Below are 20,402 nucleotides of genomic sequence, written 5' to 3' on the forward strand. Positions count from 1 at the left end.
AGAGGTTCGAGTCAAGAATGACGCCAAGGACTTTGGCTTGCAGGGCGGGAATGATAGTGGTGTTGTTGGAGAGCTCATCTCTACTATGGACTATCGGACTTGTAGTGCGCATAGAACATCGCACATGACCACAACTATCGTGCACAGCTTGTATCAAGCAAATGGAAGTGAGGTGGTAAAAAAAAGGTTTCAGAGCGCACAAGGAGGTAGAAAAACACAGTAAGCAACAATTTTATGAAAAATAGATCGCAGGGCCATTAAGTAGTGGATGTCTATGGATTATTTCTGGAGAATAAGGATGTCGTTTAGTCACTATTGTTGTGCTACAACCCTAATGCTGGCCCTAGATGTAAAATTAAAAAGAAGTGGGATTTTTTATTTTTTTTTTAAAAGCAACACTCTACCAAAAGTAGAAGTTTCTGATTTGGGTGCCATAACGTATGGTTTGATCCCCCACCCTTACCACAACTGTGAGAAGATGAGCTTTCTGTCTTGCCATGGGTATGGTTGAGAACTCCCAGGTGGGGGTTACAGAGAACTGTGATGGATCAAACCCACTCACACATTTTCCATGGTGGGAAAATTGATCTCTCTCACAACAAGAGAGGAAAAGCCGTTCACCGGCTGAAAGTTCTCTGATGGCTGATGCAGATGTGGGGTGTCCACTAAAGTCTGATGGCCTCCATGAACTTTACAACTCCCCCTCCCATGCTACATGAAGATCGCACAACACCTATTTGATGACTATAGATATATTCCCCAGATCAGGGGGGGGGGGGGGGCATGGCTAGGCTTTAGATTATGATGGATTGGTGCACTGCCTGTTCAGGCCCTGCCCAACACTCCTGATTGGTGTGATTTTGATCCACCACCGCTCTTATAGGCACCCATACTCAAGGGCTTAATGTCACTCCAGGACACCAGACGAGCTGTTGTTGTCTGGTATGTCGATATGGGAAGCAGCAACCTTGAATTATTTTCTTTCTTTTGATATTTATTTTGTGCTTTTTTTATTCTAATGTTTCCTCTGTATTTCTCCTCATTTTTAGATTTAAATAATGAATCGATGATTGCTGCACTGGGCTTGTTCTATATTTTCAAGTAGTTTCCCAGTTCTTATATTACTATTCCTGGGCAATAAGCTATGTAAGCCTCTCAAGTATTTTTGGGTGTTTGTGAAAAATAGTGTTGATATATTTGATGTATATATATATATAATATTATATAGATATATACAGTTGTGTTAAAAATAATAGCAGTGTGTTCAAAAAAGTGAATAAAGCTCAAAATCCTTCTAATATCTTTTATTTCCATCCACACAAATGCATTGGGAATACGACACTTTCTATTCCAAATCAAAACATGAAGAAAAATACATCAAATTTGTGTTGTTCCTCTAAAAAAAATGAAGAAAAGTGAATATTAGACGGTTCAAAAAAAATGGCCGTGTTTGTATTCTTCTTTACAAACTCAAACATTCACTATATAAACTGAGAAATGTTTGAAGATTTTGCTTTCCTTTGAATGACTTCATGAATATTTGGTTGTAGTCGCACTGTTTCTGAGAACTGCTGTACATCTGTGTTGCATGGAGTCACCCAACTTCTGGCCCCTGTGATCAGGTATTCCAGCCCAGGATGATTGGACCACATTCCACAGTTCTTCTCTATTTCTTGGTTTTGCCTCAGAAACTGCATTTTTGATGTCACCCCACAAGTTTTCTATTGGATGAAGATCCGGGGATTGGGCTGGCCACTCCATAACGTCCATCTTGTTGGTCTGGAACCAAGATGTTGCACGTTTACTGGTGTGTTTGGGGTCGTTGTCTTGTTGGAACACCCATTTCAAGGGCATTTCCTCTTCAGCATAAGGCAGCATGACCTCTTCAAGTATTCTGATGGATTCAAACTGATCCATGATCCCTGGTATGCGATAAATAGGCCCAACACCGTAGTATGAGAAACATCCCCATATCATGATGCTTGCACCACCATGCTTCACTGTCTTCACAGTGTACTGTGGCTTGAATTCAGTGTTTGGGGGTCGTCTGACAAACTGTCTCCGCCCACTAGACCCAAAAAGAACAATCTTACCTTCATCAGTCCACAAAATGTTGCCCCATTTCTCTTTAGGCCGGTCAATGTGCTCTTTGGCAGATTGTAACCTCTTCAGCACACGTCTTTTTCCCAACAGTGGGACTTTGCGGGGACTTCTTGCAGATAGCTTGGCTTCACATAGGCGTCTTCTAATTGTAACAGTCCTCACAGGGAACGTCACACCTTCTTTCATCTTCCTGGAGCTGATTGTTGGCTGAGTCCACGCCATTTTGGCTATTCTTCTATCCATTCCAATGGCAGTTTTTCGCTTTCTTCCACGTCTTTCAGGTTTTGGTTGCCATTTTAAAGCATTTGCCATCATTTTAGCTGAGCAGCCGATCATTTTCTGCACTTCTTTATATGTTTTCCCCTCTACAATCAACTTTTTAATCAAGGTACGCTGTTCTTCTGAACAATGTCTGGAACGACCCATTTTCCTCAGAATTTCAGAGAGAAATGCACTGTAACCAGCATGTCCAACATTTGCTGCCTTCCTTCCTTAAATAAGGGCAATAATTGCCACCTGTTTTTCAAAGAATGAATGACCTCACTAATAGAACTCCACACTGCTATTATTTTGAACACGCCCCTTTCAATGAGTGATTCAATGACACAGAATCAGCAGCATGCATGTCATGACTGTTGGGTCTGTTGGATTTCTATTACTCTACTACACCTGCTAGGAAATTATTTGCCATGTAGAAATATCATTTCTACCAAAAACAGTGATTGATCCGGTTAGTGATGTCTGACTGCTATTATTTTGAACACAACTGTATATATATATATTTGCATACAGCGTTGTACCTATATAATTAGTGATCTCTATTGCCCCTTGGCCTCCCCAGCAGTCTGTGGACCTGAGCTCATTGGTGGTCTCTCTGTGTGGAGATCAGGGAGCAGCGGCATACCTCCACCTTTGTTTTTAACTTAGGCAGCTGGGCATGCTGAAATGTCTATCACCGCTCGGTCAGTAACATATGGCATTTTTTTCGTACATTATAACCCTATTTTTCTATGATGTTTTTGATGTCTAATGGTGTCTTTACATTTAGAACACCCTTATGCCAATATATGAGTATCCCTGAAGAAGAGGTATAAAACCCTATTCTCGAAACGCGTCAGCCATCTGTGACGAACCATCCCTTTGTGATAACATTTTGCCCTTTCTGTGCCGGTTTTATCCCCATGTTAAGTGGTCTTCCCGTTCTACCCTTTTTAAATATGTATATGTTTAGCAGCTGTTATGTAGACAGGCATTCTACACTGTTTGTTTAGGGGAATGTGAACTTGTAGTCTTTCACTTCTCGAGATTTCATACTGTGCTGATTGCTGTAGAGTTTTGTTGTGGGTGGGGGAAACCAGGTGCCAGACTATCTGGTGGGGGTGAAGGGGGCAGGGATTACTGCCAATATGTGCTGTATAAACTGTGTTGTGTTCAATAAAGCATTCATTCATTCATTCACCCTACACGAAGTTCCGACTCGTGGTTTGGGATATCGGGGAAGGATTGTCTTTGAGCTCTAATACCCGCCTTGGTAGAGCTCTGGAAGACTTGCCGGAAAAGGGGACCATTGGCTGAGACGCATCGCTCCGCACGAGGGAGCCCAGGCAGAATGGAAGCCAAAACATCTCTCTATTTATTTATGGTCAAGGATATCATCTGTGATTATTTCTGTGTAATCCATGCATATTTGTTGTAGCCTCATTTATACTTTTATTGTCTTTTTTTTAATGGTTTTGTCATAAAGTTATTGTATCTTTTACATTATTGTTGTGTCTATAATAGTCCCTTTCAGTTACAGGGTATTTTTTCACTGCAAATTTTTGTGATGATTGCACCCCTATAGTACTCTAACATATCTGTACATTTAGATACATCACATGAGACCAAGTTTTCTCAATGACCTTGTTTACATACATAGACCAGCCTGTCTTGGCTCCCTGGGGTGCCTTTTGGGTTCTTCAAGGGTGCCCTGGCAAAATGCCTAAACATTTTTGAGGTGCAGTGGAACATTTGGAAATTATGTAATTTTGGTCAATGAATCCTAGATCTGTTATGGAATTCAGGACATGTTAAGTTTCTCCCATTGGTATATCTGTTTTAAATCTAATTAACCACTTCCCGACCGGCTGTTGCATATAAACGGCCGGACGGTGGCACTGCAGGGTCGGGTGGCCGTTTATAAACGGCCTCCCCGCACCCTGCTTGTGCGTGCTCCCTCGGAGTGCGCAGCACCGTGAAACGGTGCCCACTGTGTCCTCCGGACACAGTGAAACACCGATTGTCGGACGGGACCTCTGTACGAGGTCCCGATCATGTGATCACTGATTGGCCAATCAGTGATCACATGCAAAGTAGTAAGCAAGATGTCACTTGTGACATCATTGCTTACTACGTGTGAAATCTGTGAATGATCACAGAGGTCACATGGTACAAGGCTATTCACAACAGCCTTGTACCATGTGACAAGTTGTGACCAATCACAGCTCACTCAGTACTTCTCAATGAGTGCAAGAATGCAGCTAGAGAAAAGGAGAAATGATTGCTTTTACATCCTATATGGGTGTATAAGCAATGTGTAAAAAAAAAATCTTCATCACCCCCCACAAGTAGTACAGTGTCACCATGGTGACACTGTACTGCTAGGGTGACAGTATGTAAAAAAAATAAAAAATGTAAAAAAAAATGTTTAAAAATTATACATTTTTGGTTATAAACTAATTTGGATTTTTTTTTTACTAAAAAGATAACGGAATACATTTTAGCCAAGATTTATGATGAAATATTATTTATTTGCAAAATTTTATTAAAAAAATACTTTTTTCTAAATTTTTGGACTTTTTCATTTACATAGCAAAAAAATAAAAATCCCAGCGGTGAATAAATACCACCAAAATAAAGCTTTATCTGTCTCAAAAAAATGGTAAAAAATTCATTTGGGTACAGTGTTGCATGACCGCGCAATTGTCATTCAAAGTGTGATAGCGATAAAAGCTAAAAATTGTCCTGGTCAGGAAGGGGGTAAAAGTGTCCGGACTGGAAGGGGGTGAAAGTGTCCGGACTGGAAGGGGGTGAAAGTGTTCGGACTGGAAGGGGGTAAAAGTGTCCGGACTGGAAGGGGGTGAAAGTGTCCAGACTGGAAGGGGGGGAAGTGTCCGGACTGGAGGGGGGGGAAGTGTCTGGACTGGAGGGGGGGGAAGTGTCCGGACTGGAAGGGGGGGAAAGTGTCCGGACTGGAAGGGGGGGAAAGTGTCCGGACTGGAAGGGGGGGGAAAGTGTCCGGACTGGAAGGGGGGGAAAGTGTCCGGACTGGAAGGGGGTGAAAGTGTCCGGACTGGAAGGGGGTGAAAGTGTCCGGACTGGAAGGGGGGAAAAGTGTCCGGACTGGAAGGGGGGGAAAGTGTCCAGACTGGAAGGGGGTGAAAGTGTCCGGACTGGAAGGGGGTGAAAGTGTCCGGACTGGAAGGGGGGGAAAGTGTCCGGACTGGAAGGGGGTGAAAGTGTCCGGACTGGAAGGGGGTGAAAGTGTCCGGACTGGAAGGGGGGGAAAGTGTCCGGACTGGAAGGGGGGGGAAAGTGTCCGGACTGGAAGGGGGTGAAAGTGTCCGGACTGGAAGGGGGTGAAAGTGTCCGGACTGGAAGGGGGGGAAAGTGTCCGGACTGGAAGGGGGGGAAAGTGTCCGGACTGGAAGGGGGTGAAAGTGTCCGGACTGGAAGGGGGTGAAAGTGTCCGGACTGGAAGGGGGTGAAAGTGTCAGGACTGGAAGGGGGTGAAAGTGTCAGGACTGGAAGGGGGTGAAAGTGTGTGTGTGGAAGGGGGTGAAAGTGTCCGGACTGGAAGGGGGTGAAAGTGTCCGGACTGGAAGTGGTTAAGCAGTTGGAGAGAATTGTTGGGATGTATTTTCCTGATATTTCTAGAATTGCTCATCTCTGTATTGATATAACACATTTTTTGTTGAAGTCATTGTCTATTCATGGCAAACTCTTCTGGCAAATGTTCAACTTTCGCAATGCTACATGTATATGTAAAATGTTATTTTTACCGTGACTTGATACATAATTTTTGTGCATTTTTGTAAAACTCCAATAAAGAAATTGTTGGAGAAAATGCCTAAACATTGCCCCAAATTGCCCAAAAATTGTCAACAAGCCATCGGGTAGCTCAAGCCTGCCTTTTTTTTTTGGTTACACAAAGCCATAGGTTTTTATTGTGCAGTATTACAACCTTGAGCACGGGACAGCCACCAGCTAACAACCAACGCCATCATAGATTAATAAGGAGGAAGTCTGGCGCCCGACAACATCTTTGTTTTCCACTCTCTGCCAGCACTGGGGTTACATGAGATGAATGAGGAAAAGAAACTGAGGGAGAAGAGAAACGCTAGAATACTAGTCAGTACTAATGTACAAAGGTATATTTTTTTGTAAAAATATTCAATTTTTTTTCCCCCCATGTTTTTTTTGGACAGTAATTGATAGTTTGTACATTGGGCAGTAGTTGATAGATATTTTTTTTAATTTTTGATGTCTTCATTGTAAAGGACTAACTACTATAAGCTTGCATGGACAGCTCCTTTGAACGCATGATGTAGGTTCACAGCAATAGATTCCAAATGCAAATATCACACTTAGAATCAACTCCAAAACCTTTTACCTGCTTAATTGATGAAGAAATAACAAAGGAGTAGCCCACACCTGGCTATGAAACAGCTTTTGATTCAACTGTCCAATTACTTTTGGTCCCTTGAAAAAGGAGGATGGCTACTCTTTAAGAGCTGTAATTCCTAAACCCTTCCTCCAATTTGGATGTACATACCCTCAAACAGGGGCGGACTGACCATTTGGAAACTCAGGCACTGCCCGAGGGCCTGGGGTCAGTAGGGGGCCCTATGAGATTCCCCTGGTACCTTTTTCATAGGTTTTTTTGAGTTTGGGCAAGGACACAGGGGCCCCATGATCCCCTATTGCCTGGGGGCCCCATGAGTTGTCAGTCCGCCCCTGCCCTCAAATCAAATTTACATTTTTCATATGTTGATTAATGTTTTGTCTCCATTGCAGAGGACTAACTACTATATGTTCCGTTTTGATAAATCAACATCAGAGGTCCTGAGGAAGAGGTGGCAACAGTGAAACGCGTAGACCAACTTAGGTTATGCCATGTCCTGGACACTTGAATTGTTTTTAATATGGCATCTATGCATGATTTTTAAAGGTTTTGCTTAATAAAAAGGAATTATGTTTTGAATTATTTTTGCTTTATTATGTATGGTTCTCTGGTGAATTATGAGGTGTGACAATTTAATTCTCACAATAGACTGAATTGGAAAAATAAAATGTTTGCTTACACTAGCGACTGTTGTCACCATCATAGTAGTCCCCTTGTGAAGCGATGCACTTTTCTAGATGACTGTGCCACTGCTGGAAACATTCCTGGAATTTGTTTTCTGTAACGCTGCACAGTATCTTTGTTGTGGTGTACTGGATGTTTGGAAGGTCACCGAATCTGTGTCCTTTTAACGCATTTTTTTATTTTGTAAACAGTCTTAGGGTGCTAAGTGGTTGATCAAGTTTCGGAAAAGATCTCTGGACTAGGAACTCATGAACACCTATTGCATCATGTGCAGGAGCATTGTCGTGGTGAAGAATCTACTTGTCCTCCAAACAGATTCCCCTAATTTTTTCATTTTCCACACTTGCATCCGTCCTTTGCATTTTTGGTTGCCCACTTCCTGCATCATTCTGGACATCTTCCTTCCCCACCTTAAACCGCCTATTCCATTCAAAAACACCTAATTTCTTGTTTTATTTACTTACATAGCGCCATCAATTTGCACAGCGCTTTATATATATATTGTACATTCCCATCAATTTCTTCATGTAATGTTCACCCTAAGTCTATTGTAGCAGAGCTAAAAAGTTTCAATCACACTTTTACCAATTTTCATGCAAAATTTGATGTTAATCCGCTGGTCCAGGATCCTGTCACTCATTTTCTGCCAACAGCGCAATGCACGCATGTGTTATTTCTCTACTACTCCGTAAAACTGAGTCCATTGGGTTGCAACCCAGGAGGGCGCAAGTTAGAACACGCTCGAATGTGAATGGCTGTGACTCACCACCAATAAGGCTACAACTAAAAGTCTCCTTTACTTAAAGCGGAGTTCCACCTGAAAAAATAAAAGTCAGCAGCTACAAAAACTGTAGCTGCTGACTTTTAAAATACAGACACTTACCTGTCCCTCGGTCCTGCGGTGTCCTCACCACTTTAGAATGGGGTCCCTCAAGATTGTGCATAATTTTAAAGGATGCCTTGACTAAAAAAAGTTGAGAAACACAGGACACAAATACCTTTTTTTACAGGTATGTGGTAAATTGATAGTTTGTACATTGGTAAATAGTTGATAAATATTTAAAAATTTTTCATATGTTGATTAATGTTTTGTCTCCGTTGTAGAGAACTAACTACTATACGTTCCGTTTTGCTAAATCAACATCAGAGGTCCTGAGGAAGAGGTGGAAACAGTGAAACGCGTAGACCAACCTAGGTTATGCCATGGCCTGGACACTTGAATTGTTTTTAACGTCTTCACGCCGGCCGCACACAAATGTGCGGCCTCCCGGCGTCTGTGCCTAGACGCCGAGCGGCAAGACATTTGGGTTCTATTAAAAAAGGACATATGTGTCCCGAGAGCGCGCGCTCCCAGCACACATGTCCGGTACTCACGGAAAGGTCCCGATCTCCTCTTTCGATCGGGACCTTTCCCGATCATGTGACCGCCGTGACGGCACGTCACATGACCCTAAACCCCGCCCCGCCTCCTGGCTTCTGAAACCCTTAAAGGGCCGAGAGGCGCCATCGTGAAGGGGTTAATATGGTATCTCCTCTCCCCGGCGGCGGCATCATAAGTGTGGGCACCCGGCTATGACAACTTGCGGCTTCACAGCCCACTGCGCATGCACGAGAAGCGCTGCGCTTTGCGAATGGCCCCGTAGTCTTCTGGGACCTGTCAAGGAAGGGGAGGACGACTTCCGCTTCCGATCGCCTAGGTGATCGCAGAGGAAGTGGGAGCGGGTACCTGTCAAATTTGGGTTCCCGCTTCCCAAAAGTACCAATCCTTAATGGGGAGCGGGTGGACAAAGGCTTAAAGCGGAACTTCCTCTTTTGGGTGGAGCTCCACTGTGAAAATCACCTGTAATACTGGGTACCCTATGTGTATGGATGCTGCTATATTATGTAAAACTATTCATTTCAGTGTTTTACATTTTAGAATGGGGTGCCTGGAGAAGTGCAGAATGTTGAAGGGGTACTTTGGGTAGAAAAAAAAAACAAAGGTTGTGAAACGCACACACAGACCTATCCTGCCCTCATCTAATAATGGAATCTTCTACTCCTCCAGTCCATCCCCCACAGTTTTTACCTTTTGTACCACTAGCCCCTCCCTCCTAGATTGTAAGCTCCAAGGATCAGGGCCCTCCTAACCCTCTTGTATTGAACTGTATTGTTGCTGTATTGTCTCCCGCAGGGGCGGACTGACCATTTGGAAACTCGGGCACTGCCCGAGGGCCCGGGGTCAGTAGGGGGCCCCATGAGATGCCCCTGGTACCTTTTTCATAGGCTTCTTTGAGTTTGGGCAAGGATACAGGGGCCCCATGATCCCCTATTGCCCGAGGGCCCCATGAGTTGTCAGTCCGCCCCTGGTCTCCCGTTATATTGTAAAGCGCTGAGCAAACTGTTGGCGCCATATAAATCCTGTATAAGAAGAATAATAAAAAAAAAAACCTTTAAAGCAGTCTATAAACTTACAGTGCTGCCTCCATGTTAACCCAGCAAGTACACCGAAATGTCACCCTCCATCTCTTCTAAACATTATTCCACTGAATACCATTATGCCCACATGGAGATCCTGCTCTCTACACAACCCCAGCAGGCAGGCCTGAGCCCCAATTAATATTCTCCAGCCTTGTCGCCGGAGCCTGATACAACAGCTAGGATCAGTCTGCAGGGGACTCTGGAAAAGATGGGACCGGAGGAGGGTAGGGGAGGGGTGGGGGGGTGATATGAGAGCAGAGGCCAAGCCATGTTAAACAGCTCCAAGCCTTGCCAATGAACTCTCTCAGAGGGTGTCGTCCATTGTGCTTCATTAGGAAACAAAATATAAGCTTTCCACTCCATTAGGAATGACTTTAGGAGCGAAAGCACATAAGTCTGAGACTCACCTCATCAACAATGCATTGCAATATCTGGAACGGCTGCGGAGAGAGAGAGAGACAAGTATTAACCTATATGCAATATCTCTACAGTAGAGTCATAAGAGACACAAAAAAACACCATTAATGCAATAAAAATAGCAAGATTAATCAACAGCAGAGAGCTCTTATAAAAACATTGATGTCGGAGCATCGCTATTATTTCTAATGGTACCTAATCTAATACAGGCAGTTAAATGTTTGTTTTTTCTTCAAAATGCAATTTGCAAAGTTTAAAACAAGGCAGTGGAGCATGCAGGAAGAATCAGCCATCAGGAAAAAAGAGAAAAGTGAATTTTTTCCACCCCCCCCTTCGCAGTTTGCTCCGCCGGCGCTCCCCCTGCTCGGACTCATAACACTTACCATTAAAGACCCATGGTTTTTCGGAATCTTGGGAGGAAAGTGGATAAAAAAAAAAAAAATGTATATTAAATAAAATATACAATAAATAACACACAAAGAAGAATAAAAGAATAAAAAAAAAAAAAGGAGGGGAAAACATATATAAAAAACGGAGAGCGGAAAGGAAAAAAGGCAATATGTAATTAGCATGTCATAATCAAAACATCTCACTAGGACACATTATGATCACTGGGAGAAAATGATTGTCTTGCTGGTGGCAATTTGTGGGCATGTGTTAACACAATTTACATAATGAAAATACACAAGTGTTAATAGCTCTTCTCTCATTTATGGGTGAAAGTCGGCAGAATGCTAATTTACCACAAACACTTTTTAGTATCCTCCAGGTTATATTAGAAAGAGGGAGGGAAAAAAAAAACAAAAAAAAAAAAAACAAAAAAAAAAAAAAACCCACAAAACATAATCCATTTCGGAGGCAGAGCTGTTTCCGCTCCGTGTATAAATAATGTTTTATGCGGCTCCATCGTGAGCGCAGAGCTTAATGTGGCAATCATCGCTAATGTGAGGAAACTGGCTCTTTTTAAATTAAAAAACGATTTATTTAAAATTGAAATTAAATCATCGTCAGAAATTAGAATTTCTGGCCGCCTGCCAGGGCTGGCCTGGCGTGTCACCCCTGCCTAATTTCTGGCTGGGAGACACAAACTTTAATTATATCTCTGTAATGGGACGGGGATCTGGTGTGTGTGTATGTGTTGGGGGGGGGGGGGAGGCCGAAAGCTGCCAGAGGAAAAGGCTTTTCTACAAAAGGACTGTTGGTAAAAATCAACCGAACTCGAGTGGGTGATCTGCCCTCATTAGTGGAGGTGGCACTTTTAATATTTACAGTTCAGCTACGCCAACTGGAAATTTTTTTTTTCTATTTGTAGTGTTTTTTTTTTTTGCTATTTGGTCAACAGCAAAAATAAATGATATAAAAAGTTTACCAAAAGCCACTGGAGCTTAAAGGGTTCTATTATTTATATTGAAGAGTAATTAATAGCATGTTTCTGTTCTCATACTATATCACAGCTGTTTTCAGAGTCGTTTATAATTTGAAGCAATCTAATTCAGCTGATCGACTGTTCTCCAGCTGTTGGCCAAAGCAGAATTAGAAAGGTATCATTGATGTCTACTCTACTGAGATACCTATGGCAAATGTAGAGGATGCAATAGGAAGAAGGGTCACACCGGAGGATAGATTGGATTGGTTATATCCTGCCTCGATTACTGCAACTCCCTCCTCACTGGTCTACCATTACACAGGCTATCCCCCCTTCAGTCTATTATGAATGCTGCTGCTAGACTCATGCACCTTACCAACCGATCAGCGACTGCCGCTAGACTCATACACTTTACCAACCGATCAGCGACTGCCGCTAGACTCATACACCTTACCAACCGATCAGCGACTGCCGCTAGACTCATACACCTTACCGACCGATCAGCGACTGCCGCTAGACTCATACACCTTACCGACCGATCAGTGACTGCCGCTAGACTCATACACCTTACCGACCGATCAGCAACTGCCGCTAGACTCATACACCTTACCGACCGATCAGTGAGTGCCGCTAGACTCATACACCTTACCGACCGATCAGCGACTGCCGCTAGACTCATACACCTTACCGACCGATCAGTGACTGCCGCTAGACTCATGCACCTTACCGACCGATCAGCGACTGCCGCTAGACTCATACACCTTACCGACCGATCAGCGACTGCCGCTAGACTCATACACCTTACCGACCGATCAGCGACTGCCGCTAGACTCATACACCTTACCGACCAATCAGCGACTGCCGCTAGGCTCATACACCTTACCGACCGATCAGCAACTGCCGCTAGACTCATACACCTTACCGACCAATCAGCGACTGCCGCTAGACTCATACACCTTACCGACTGATCAGCAACTGCCGCTAGACTCATACACCTTACCGACCGATCAGTGACTGCCGCTAGACTCATACACCTTACCGACCGATCAGCGACTGCCGCTAGACTCATACACCTTACCGACCGATCAGTGACTGCCGCTAGACTCATACACCTTACCGACCGATCAGTGACTGCCGCTAGACTCATACACCTTACCGACCGATCAGCAACTGCCGCTAGACTCATACACCTTACCGACCGATCAGTGACTGCCGCTAGACTCATACACTTTACCGACCGATCAGCAACTGCCGCTAGACTCATACACCTTACCAACCGATCAGCGACTGCTGCTAGACTCATGCACCTTACCAACCGATCAGCGACTGCTGCTAGACTCATGCACCTTACCAACCGATCAGCGACTGCTGCTAGACTCATGCACCTTACCAACTGATCAGCGACTGCTGCTAGACTCATACACCTTACCAACCGATCAGCGACTGCCGCTAGACTCATACACCTTACCAACTGATCAGCGACTGCCGCTAGACTCATACACCTTACCAACCGATCGGCGACTGCTGACCCTTCACTGGCTTCCACTAACCCAACGTATAAAATTCAAAACCACAGCTTACAAAGCCATCCACAACACTGCCCCTATCTACATCACCCACCTCATCAACAGAAATCACCAAAATCGCCCACTCCCGGAGGCGAGCTTGGGAGGAGGTGATGAGGGAGCTAGAGAGGAAGATATCTTAGGTGGAGACCTAAGATATCTTCCTCTCTAGCTCCCTCATCGCCTCCTCCCAAGCTCGCCTCCAGGACTTCTTCAGAGCCTCTCCCATACTCTGGAACTCCCTACCACAGCATGTCCGGTCAGCCCCCACCCTGTCTGCCTTTAGGCGATCTTTTAAAACTTACTTCTTCAAGGAAGGCTACCCCACCTCCACCTAAGAACTGTACTTGAATCACCTCCACCAGATCATCCCCCGCAGCTGTCACCTTTTGTATCCCTTCCCCCTTCCTTTAGATTGTAAGCTCCACGAGCCGGGCCCTCCTATTCCTTCTGTACTGAAATGTATTGTAATTGTACTGTCTCCGGTTATATTGTAAATCGCTGAGCAAACTGTTGGTGCTATATAAATCCTGTATAATAATAATAGATGAATAAAGGGTGTATTTATTAATCCATAGGACACACAAAACACCAAGACATAAATACAGGACCTGTTAACGCGTTTCACACGATCTCGTACTTAATCACAATGTGTAGAGGATGGATATAATGTTTTGGCCATTAGGAGACTTTTTTCGGGTATAACCAAAAAGAGTTAGAAAGATACCCTAGATTCGACTTGCCCCAAAGTCCGTCGTTTTTGGATGAGGATACATTCCCTTACATTTTCGGTCACTAGGGTCAACATAACTAAAGATGTCTGCATTGCCTTGTTGAACAAGCCGGTTGAGAATGTCCATAGGCACACACAAACTTTAATCTACTTTTATGTTCTTGGCAGCTAAAATCGCCATTGGAAATCGGTTTGGAATTGGAATCCAATTGGTTTGGAAAAGCCCAATCATTGATAAAGCATTGATGAAGTGTAAGCTCACCTGCATTATGCTTAATGAAAATTTTGTGAGTGTTCTGCGAGACAAACCCTATTTGACAAAATATGGATCCCATGGCTTTATTAACCTACAGGTCCTGAACGGACGGGACTGACTCCTGGGTTGGTGTGAGCTGGACTCCCCAATGGACTAGTCTTCCTTCTCTGATTCAACTCTTTCCTCTTTCCCTTTCTTCCTCTTCCCCCTTTCTATTTCGTCCCTTCCACCCTCCCATTTTTTTTCTTTTCTTTTTCCTTCTTTTTTTTTTTTTTTTACAGTTTATGTCCATGGCTGCATTAATTGATTCTTGATACTTACCATTACCTGCCAACCATAGCAGGCGATGATTACCGATTCTTACTAGTATAACCACAAAGAGTTAGAAAGATACCATAGATATCTACTCTAATTGTTCTGATAGATGATTATTGATGTTTATTGGCAATGTGCCTTGATATTACCATTACCTGGCAACCATAGAAGGCGATGATTACCGATTCCTACTAGTATAACCACAAAGAGTTAGAAAGCTACCATAGATATCTACTCTAACTCTACTCTAATTGTTCTGATAGATGATTACTGTTGTATGTACCATTGTACGGTGCTATCTAAACAACCATGCACTTGTTATGCTAGGTTCTTTCTCTCTGAAAAGAAAAATTCCAATATAAATGATTGAAACAGAAAAGTACCCATGATATCTACTCTATGGGGACTTTTTATTACTCTAATTGTTCTGATAGATGATTACTGATGTTTATTGGCAATGTGCCTTGATACTTACCATTACCTGCCAACCACAGCAGGCGTTGATTACTGATTCTTACTAGTCAAAGAGTTAGAAAGCTACCATAGATATCTACTCTAATTGTTCTGATAGATGATTATTGATGTTTATTGGCAATGTGCCTTGATATTACCATTACCTGGCAACCATAGAAGGCGATGATTACCAATTCTTACTAGTATAACCACAAAGAGTTAGAAAGCTACCATAGATATCTACTCTAACTCTACTCTAATTGTTCTGATAGATGATTACTGATGTTTATTGGCAATGTGCCTTGATACTTACCATTACCTGTCAACCACAGCTTGGCATTGCGGGGTTTTTTTTTATCCTAATGATTTTCTAATTTTTTTTTTTCTATCAGTGGGCTGATAGCATATAAAAGACTGGCTATGAGCATAGCTCTGAGGAAGGGGGCCAGTTCCCCAAAACGTGTCAGATGACAGAAGTAATCTATCCACCAGTTGGAGTTGGATAATGGATGTTTTTGTCCCGTGCCTTGTGTATTTTATATGCTATCAGCCCACTTGGCTTGCGAGTATAATTTATGTCTTCCTTTACTTGTAATAAAGTGCTAAAGATAATGCACTAGGCGTTTGCACCCTCTCTGTTTGTGTTACCCTGGATATACACTCTAGGGGGAGTTTTCTTACAGGTATAACCACAAAGAGTTAGAAAGGTACCATAGATATCTACTCTAACTCTACTCTAATTGTTCTGATAGATGATTACTGATTGTTATTGGCAATGTGCCTTGATACTTACCATTACCTGTCGACCACAGCTTTGCATTGCAGTGTTTTTTTTTCTAATGATCAATACTGATGGTGCCGTGGCCTCCATGGATTTCAGTGGGGGGGTTTTCAAGTTTTAACTGTCCCATAGGGACCCAGGTGGGCCTGCAGCTTCATTAGAACCAGAGGGGTTGGCCTGGTCACTTGATCTATTTTTCTTAATGATATTTCACTGTGACCATATCCAAGTTGCTGATTTTTTTATGATATTTGGAACTAGAGTTCTGAATCTTGCCACATTTACTTAGTCATCTTAAGGTTTCCTCCCCGGAAGAGATAAGGGCATGTGCCCGGCTATGTCTCTGTGAATTCTGTATGTACCATTGTAACTATATGAACAGTGCTTTCTGAACAGCTATGCACTTGTTATGCTAGGTTCTTTCTCTCTGAAAATAAAAATTCCAATAAAAATGATTGAAACAGACGTTACCCTAGATATCTACTCTATGGGGACTATTCTTACCGGTATAATCACAAAGAGTTAGAAATGTACCATAGAGATCTTCTCTATGGGGACTTTTGTTACTAGTAGAACCACAAAGAGTTAGAAAGATAACATAGATATTTCCTCTGTGGGGACTTTTCGTAGCAGAGTAACCACAAAGACTTTAAAAGTTACCATAGATATAGAGGTAGATGGTAGAGGCACCCATCGTATTGCTACAGAGTTTTGCCAAAGTTGAGCAACTCAAACTGGAAGGGTAGGCGAAGCAGCCCTCCTTAAATCAGGGAAATCCAATGCTATAGAAACTGAAACAGAAAGGGTGCAAAGGCCTGGTGCATTATCATTAGCACTTTATTATAAGTAAGACATAAATTATACCCACAAGCCAAGTGGGCCGACAGCAAATAAAAGACTATGAGCACAGCTCTGAGGAACGGGCCAGTTCCCAGAAACGCGTCAGGAACAGAAGTCATCTATTCACCAGTTGGAGTTGGATAGCGTACATTTTTATCCTGTGCTTTGTGTATTTTATATGCTATCAGCCCACTGATAGAAAAAAAAAATGAAAAAATCATTAGGATAAAAAAACCCCGCAATGCCAAGCTGTGGTTGGCAGGTAATGGTAAGTATCAAGGAACATTGCCAATAAACATCAGTAATCATCTATCAGAACAATTACAGTAGAGAAAAGTCCCCATAGAGTAGATATCTAGGGTACTTTTCTGTTTCACTTGACTTGTGAATAGTAGTATTATTATTATTATTATTATTATACAGTATTTATAAAGCGCCAATAGTTCGCTCAGCGCTGTACATTACAATCGGGGACAGAACATGTGACAGAACAACAACAATACAATGCAAAACATGAGGGGATTGAGGGCCCTGCTCTTTCAAGCTTACAATCTAGGAGTATAATTTATGTCTTCCTTTACTCATATAAAAGTGCTAAAGATAATGCACTAGGCCCCTTGCACCCTCTCTGTGTTACCCTAGATATCCACTCTGTGGGGACTTTTCTTACTAGTATAACCATAAATAGTTAGAAAGGTACCCTAGAGATCTACTCTATGGAGACTTTTCTTACTGGTATAACCACAAAGAGGTAGAAAGGTACTATAAATATTTACTCTATGGCAACTTTACTCACCACTATAACCACAAGGAGTTAGAAAGGCACCACAAAGATCTACTCTATGGGGAATTTTCTTTCCAGTATGAGCCCTGGATATCTACTCTATGGAGACTTGTCTTACCTGTATAATCACAAAGAGTTAGAAAGGTACCCTAGATATCTACTCTATGGGTACTTTTCTTACCATTATAACCACAATTAGTTGGAAAGTTACCCTAGATATCTACTCTATGGGGACTTTTCCTATCGGTATAACCACAAGGAGTTAGAAAGGTACCATAGATATCTACTCTCTGGGGTCTTTTATTACCGGTATAATCACAAACTTAGAAAGGCACCACAGAGATCTACTCTATGGGGACTTTTCTTTCCAGTATATGCCCTAGATATCTACTCTATGGAGACGTGTCTTACCTGTATAACCACAAAGAACTAGAAAGGTACCCTAGATATCTACTCTATGGGGACTTTTCTTACCAGTGTACCCACAAAGAGTTAGAAAGGTACCCTAGGTATCTACTCTATGGGGACTTTTCCTATCTGTATACCACAAAGAGTTAGAAAGGTTCCACAGATATCTACTGTATTTAGATGCTTATGAGAATAGTAGAGAATGGAAATAAAGTTTAGGTCATTTGGGGACTTTTCTTAGCGGTATAACTACAAAGAGTTAGAAAGGTACCATAGAGATCTACTCTATGGAGACTTTTCTTCTTGGTATAACCACAGAGTTAGAAAGGTACTCTAGATATCTACTGTATTTAGATGCTTATGAGAACTGTAGAGGATAGAAATAAAGTTTTGGTCATTTGGGGACATTTCTTACCGGTGTAACCACAAAGAATTAAAAAAGGTACCACAGATATTTACTGTATTTAGATCAGCCTTTCTCAACCTTTTCAACACAGAGGAAATCCGGCATCAGGGAGCCCCTGCTAAAAATTACTAAATCTACAACTCATGATACATTAGTATGATGGTCATTGAGAGGAATACTCCTTACACTTGTGGTTACTGGGAAGAATTACCCCCTTGCAGATAGCTAAAAGATCAACGGTGTCAGGGGTAGCTTATCTGAGGCAGAAATTGCCTATTGCTCAAGGAACCCTGTGGAGGAAGCCTAGGGTTCCATGGAACCCTGGTTGAGAAAATTATTATTTAGATGTTTATGTGAAATGTAGAGGACGGATATAATATTTTGGTCATTAAGGGACTTTTCTTACAGGTATGACCACAAACAGTTAGGAAGGTACCCAATATATTTACTCTATTTAGATGTAAAATGTAGAGGATAGATATAATGTTTTGGTAATTAGGCGTCTTTTACCGATATAACCACAAAGAGTTAATAAGGTACCATAGATAGCTACTCTATTTAGATGCTTATACAAAATGTAAAGGATGGAGATAATGTTTTGGCCTTTAGGGGACTTTTCATTCTGGTGTAACCTAAAAGAGTTAGAAAGGTACCGTAGATATCTACTCTATTTGGATGCTTATGGGAAATGTAGAAGATGGATAGAATTTTTTTTGACATTAGGAGACTTTTTTTCTGGTATAACCAAAAAGAGTTAGGAAGGTACCATAGATATCTACTCCATTTATATGCTTATGGAAAATGTAGAGGCTGGATATAGTGTTTTGGTCATTTGGGGACTTTTCTTACTGGTATAACCACAAAGAGTTAGAAAGGTACTCTAGATATCTACTCTACTTAGATACTTATGTGAAATGTAGAAGATAATAATGTTCTGGTTATTTGGGGACTTTTCTTCCCGGTATAACCACAAAGTGTTAGAAAGGTACCATAGATATCTACTCTATTTACATGCAAATAGGAAATGCAGAAGATAGATATTATTTTTTTGGTCATTAGGCAACTTTTGTTACCGATATAACCATAAAGGTTTTGGTGAAATGCAAATTTTTATTTTTTTTCCCCTGGACCAGCTGTACATTATTGCTTACAGCACAGATAAACCCTAATATGAGGGTAGTACCAAAACTAATGCAGAGGTTGGAATAACATTTTTATTAACTTAAATAGGTCATTAAAATTTCATATGTTGATAGAGTACTTCCTCTATAGTATCTCTTCCTCTTCTTTTTCTTTCATTGTAGGTAAATAATGGATTGGCTTTGCTGGCCACAACCTTTACGGTTTGATGGAAGTATGAGTATAAGCTCCGAGGGCTTTACCGAAACTAATGCAAAAGTGGCCATTTTTTTTATTAACTTACATAGCTTGTTTCAAATTTCACATGGCCGTAGAGTAACTCTTCCTCTTTTTCAATGCAGCTAAATAATAGATTCCAAGAAGAAACAACGTGTTGTTATTGAGTTCTTGACGATGAGGTGGGGCAGGCTGTCGGGCATCCACAGAAGGCTACAGAGTGCTTATGGAAATTACACCATTAACAAGAGCAATAACTTGTTATTGGTGACTCTTGTCCATGATGTCATCTCTGTAAACATTCTGTAGACTTCTGTGTCAGACAGCCTACACCCCTCCTTCAGCAAAAACTCCATGACATCACGTTCCTTCTGCTTGGAATTAACTTTTTACTTGCAATGAAACAGTAGAAGAGGAGTTCCTATAGAAGAAGAGTTACTCCATTTATATGTGACATTTAAATAACCAATGTTAGTAAAAAAGGCATTCCCAATTTTGGCATTACTTTTCGGCCAACCCTTGAATTATACAGTCATTTATTCCATAACCTCTCTGGTTTGACAGAGTCATTGGTCCTCAACACCTACTCCATGAAAGCCATGGTTTCCCTACAATGTATTGAAGAAGGACGGCAAACCTGAAACAGCTGCACACATTTGGAGTAAAGAATATAATATTAGGTTTATCAGTGCAGTAAACCAGTGGTGCTGGATTCATGGTTGGCTCATGGGCAAAATGGAACGATTTACATAGTTCCACCTAATATTTTAAAATGAGGAATAAGCACTTTGGTTTTTTTTGGTTTGGTGATG

The 20,402-nt window shown here is 42.0% G+C and overlaps 1 protein-coding gene across 2 annotated transcripts in view; it reads right to left on the minus strand.

Annotated features, from left to right (window-relative positions):
• MAP2K5 (mitogen-activated protein kinase kinase 5) overlaps nucleotides 1-20,402 on the minus strand; it is a 345,280-nt gene that overhangs the window by 26,775 nt on the left and 298,103 nt on the right. Inside the window, exons 18-19 of one of the 2 annotated variants that reach the window (XM_089660975.1) lie at nucleotides 10,711-10,737; nucleotides 10,318-10,350 (exon numbers count right to left, since the gene is read on the minus strand). In XM_089660975.1, coding sequence (XP_089517101.1) covers nucleotides 10,318-10,350; nucleotides 10,711-10,737 — 60 coding nt within the window. The remainder of the gene's footprint in view (nucleotides 1-10,317; nucleotides 10,351-10,710; nucleotides 10,738-20,402) is intronic. The other variant, XM_089660977.1, reaches the window with a different exon arrangement.

Source organism: Staurois parvus, unplaced genomic scaffold, assembly GCF_062004578.1.
Source record: "Staurois parvus isolate SC_StPar_1 unplaced genomic scaffold, SC_StPar_1.0 ptg001300l, whole genome shotgun sequence".
NCBI lineage: Eukaryota > Metazoa > Chordata > Amphibia > Anura > Ranidae > Staurois > Staurois parvus.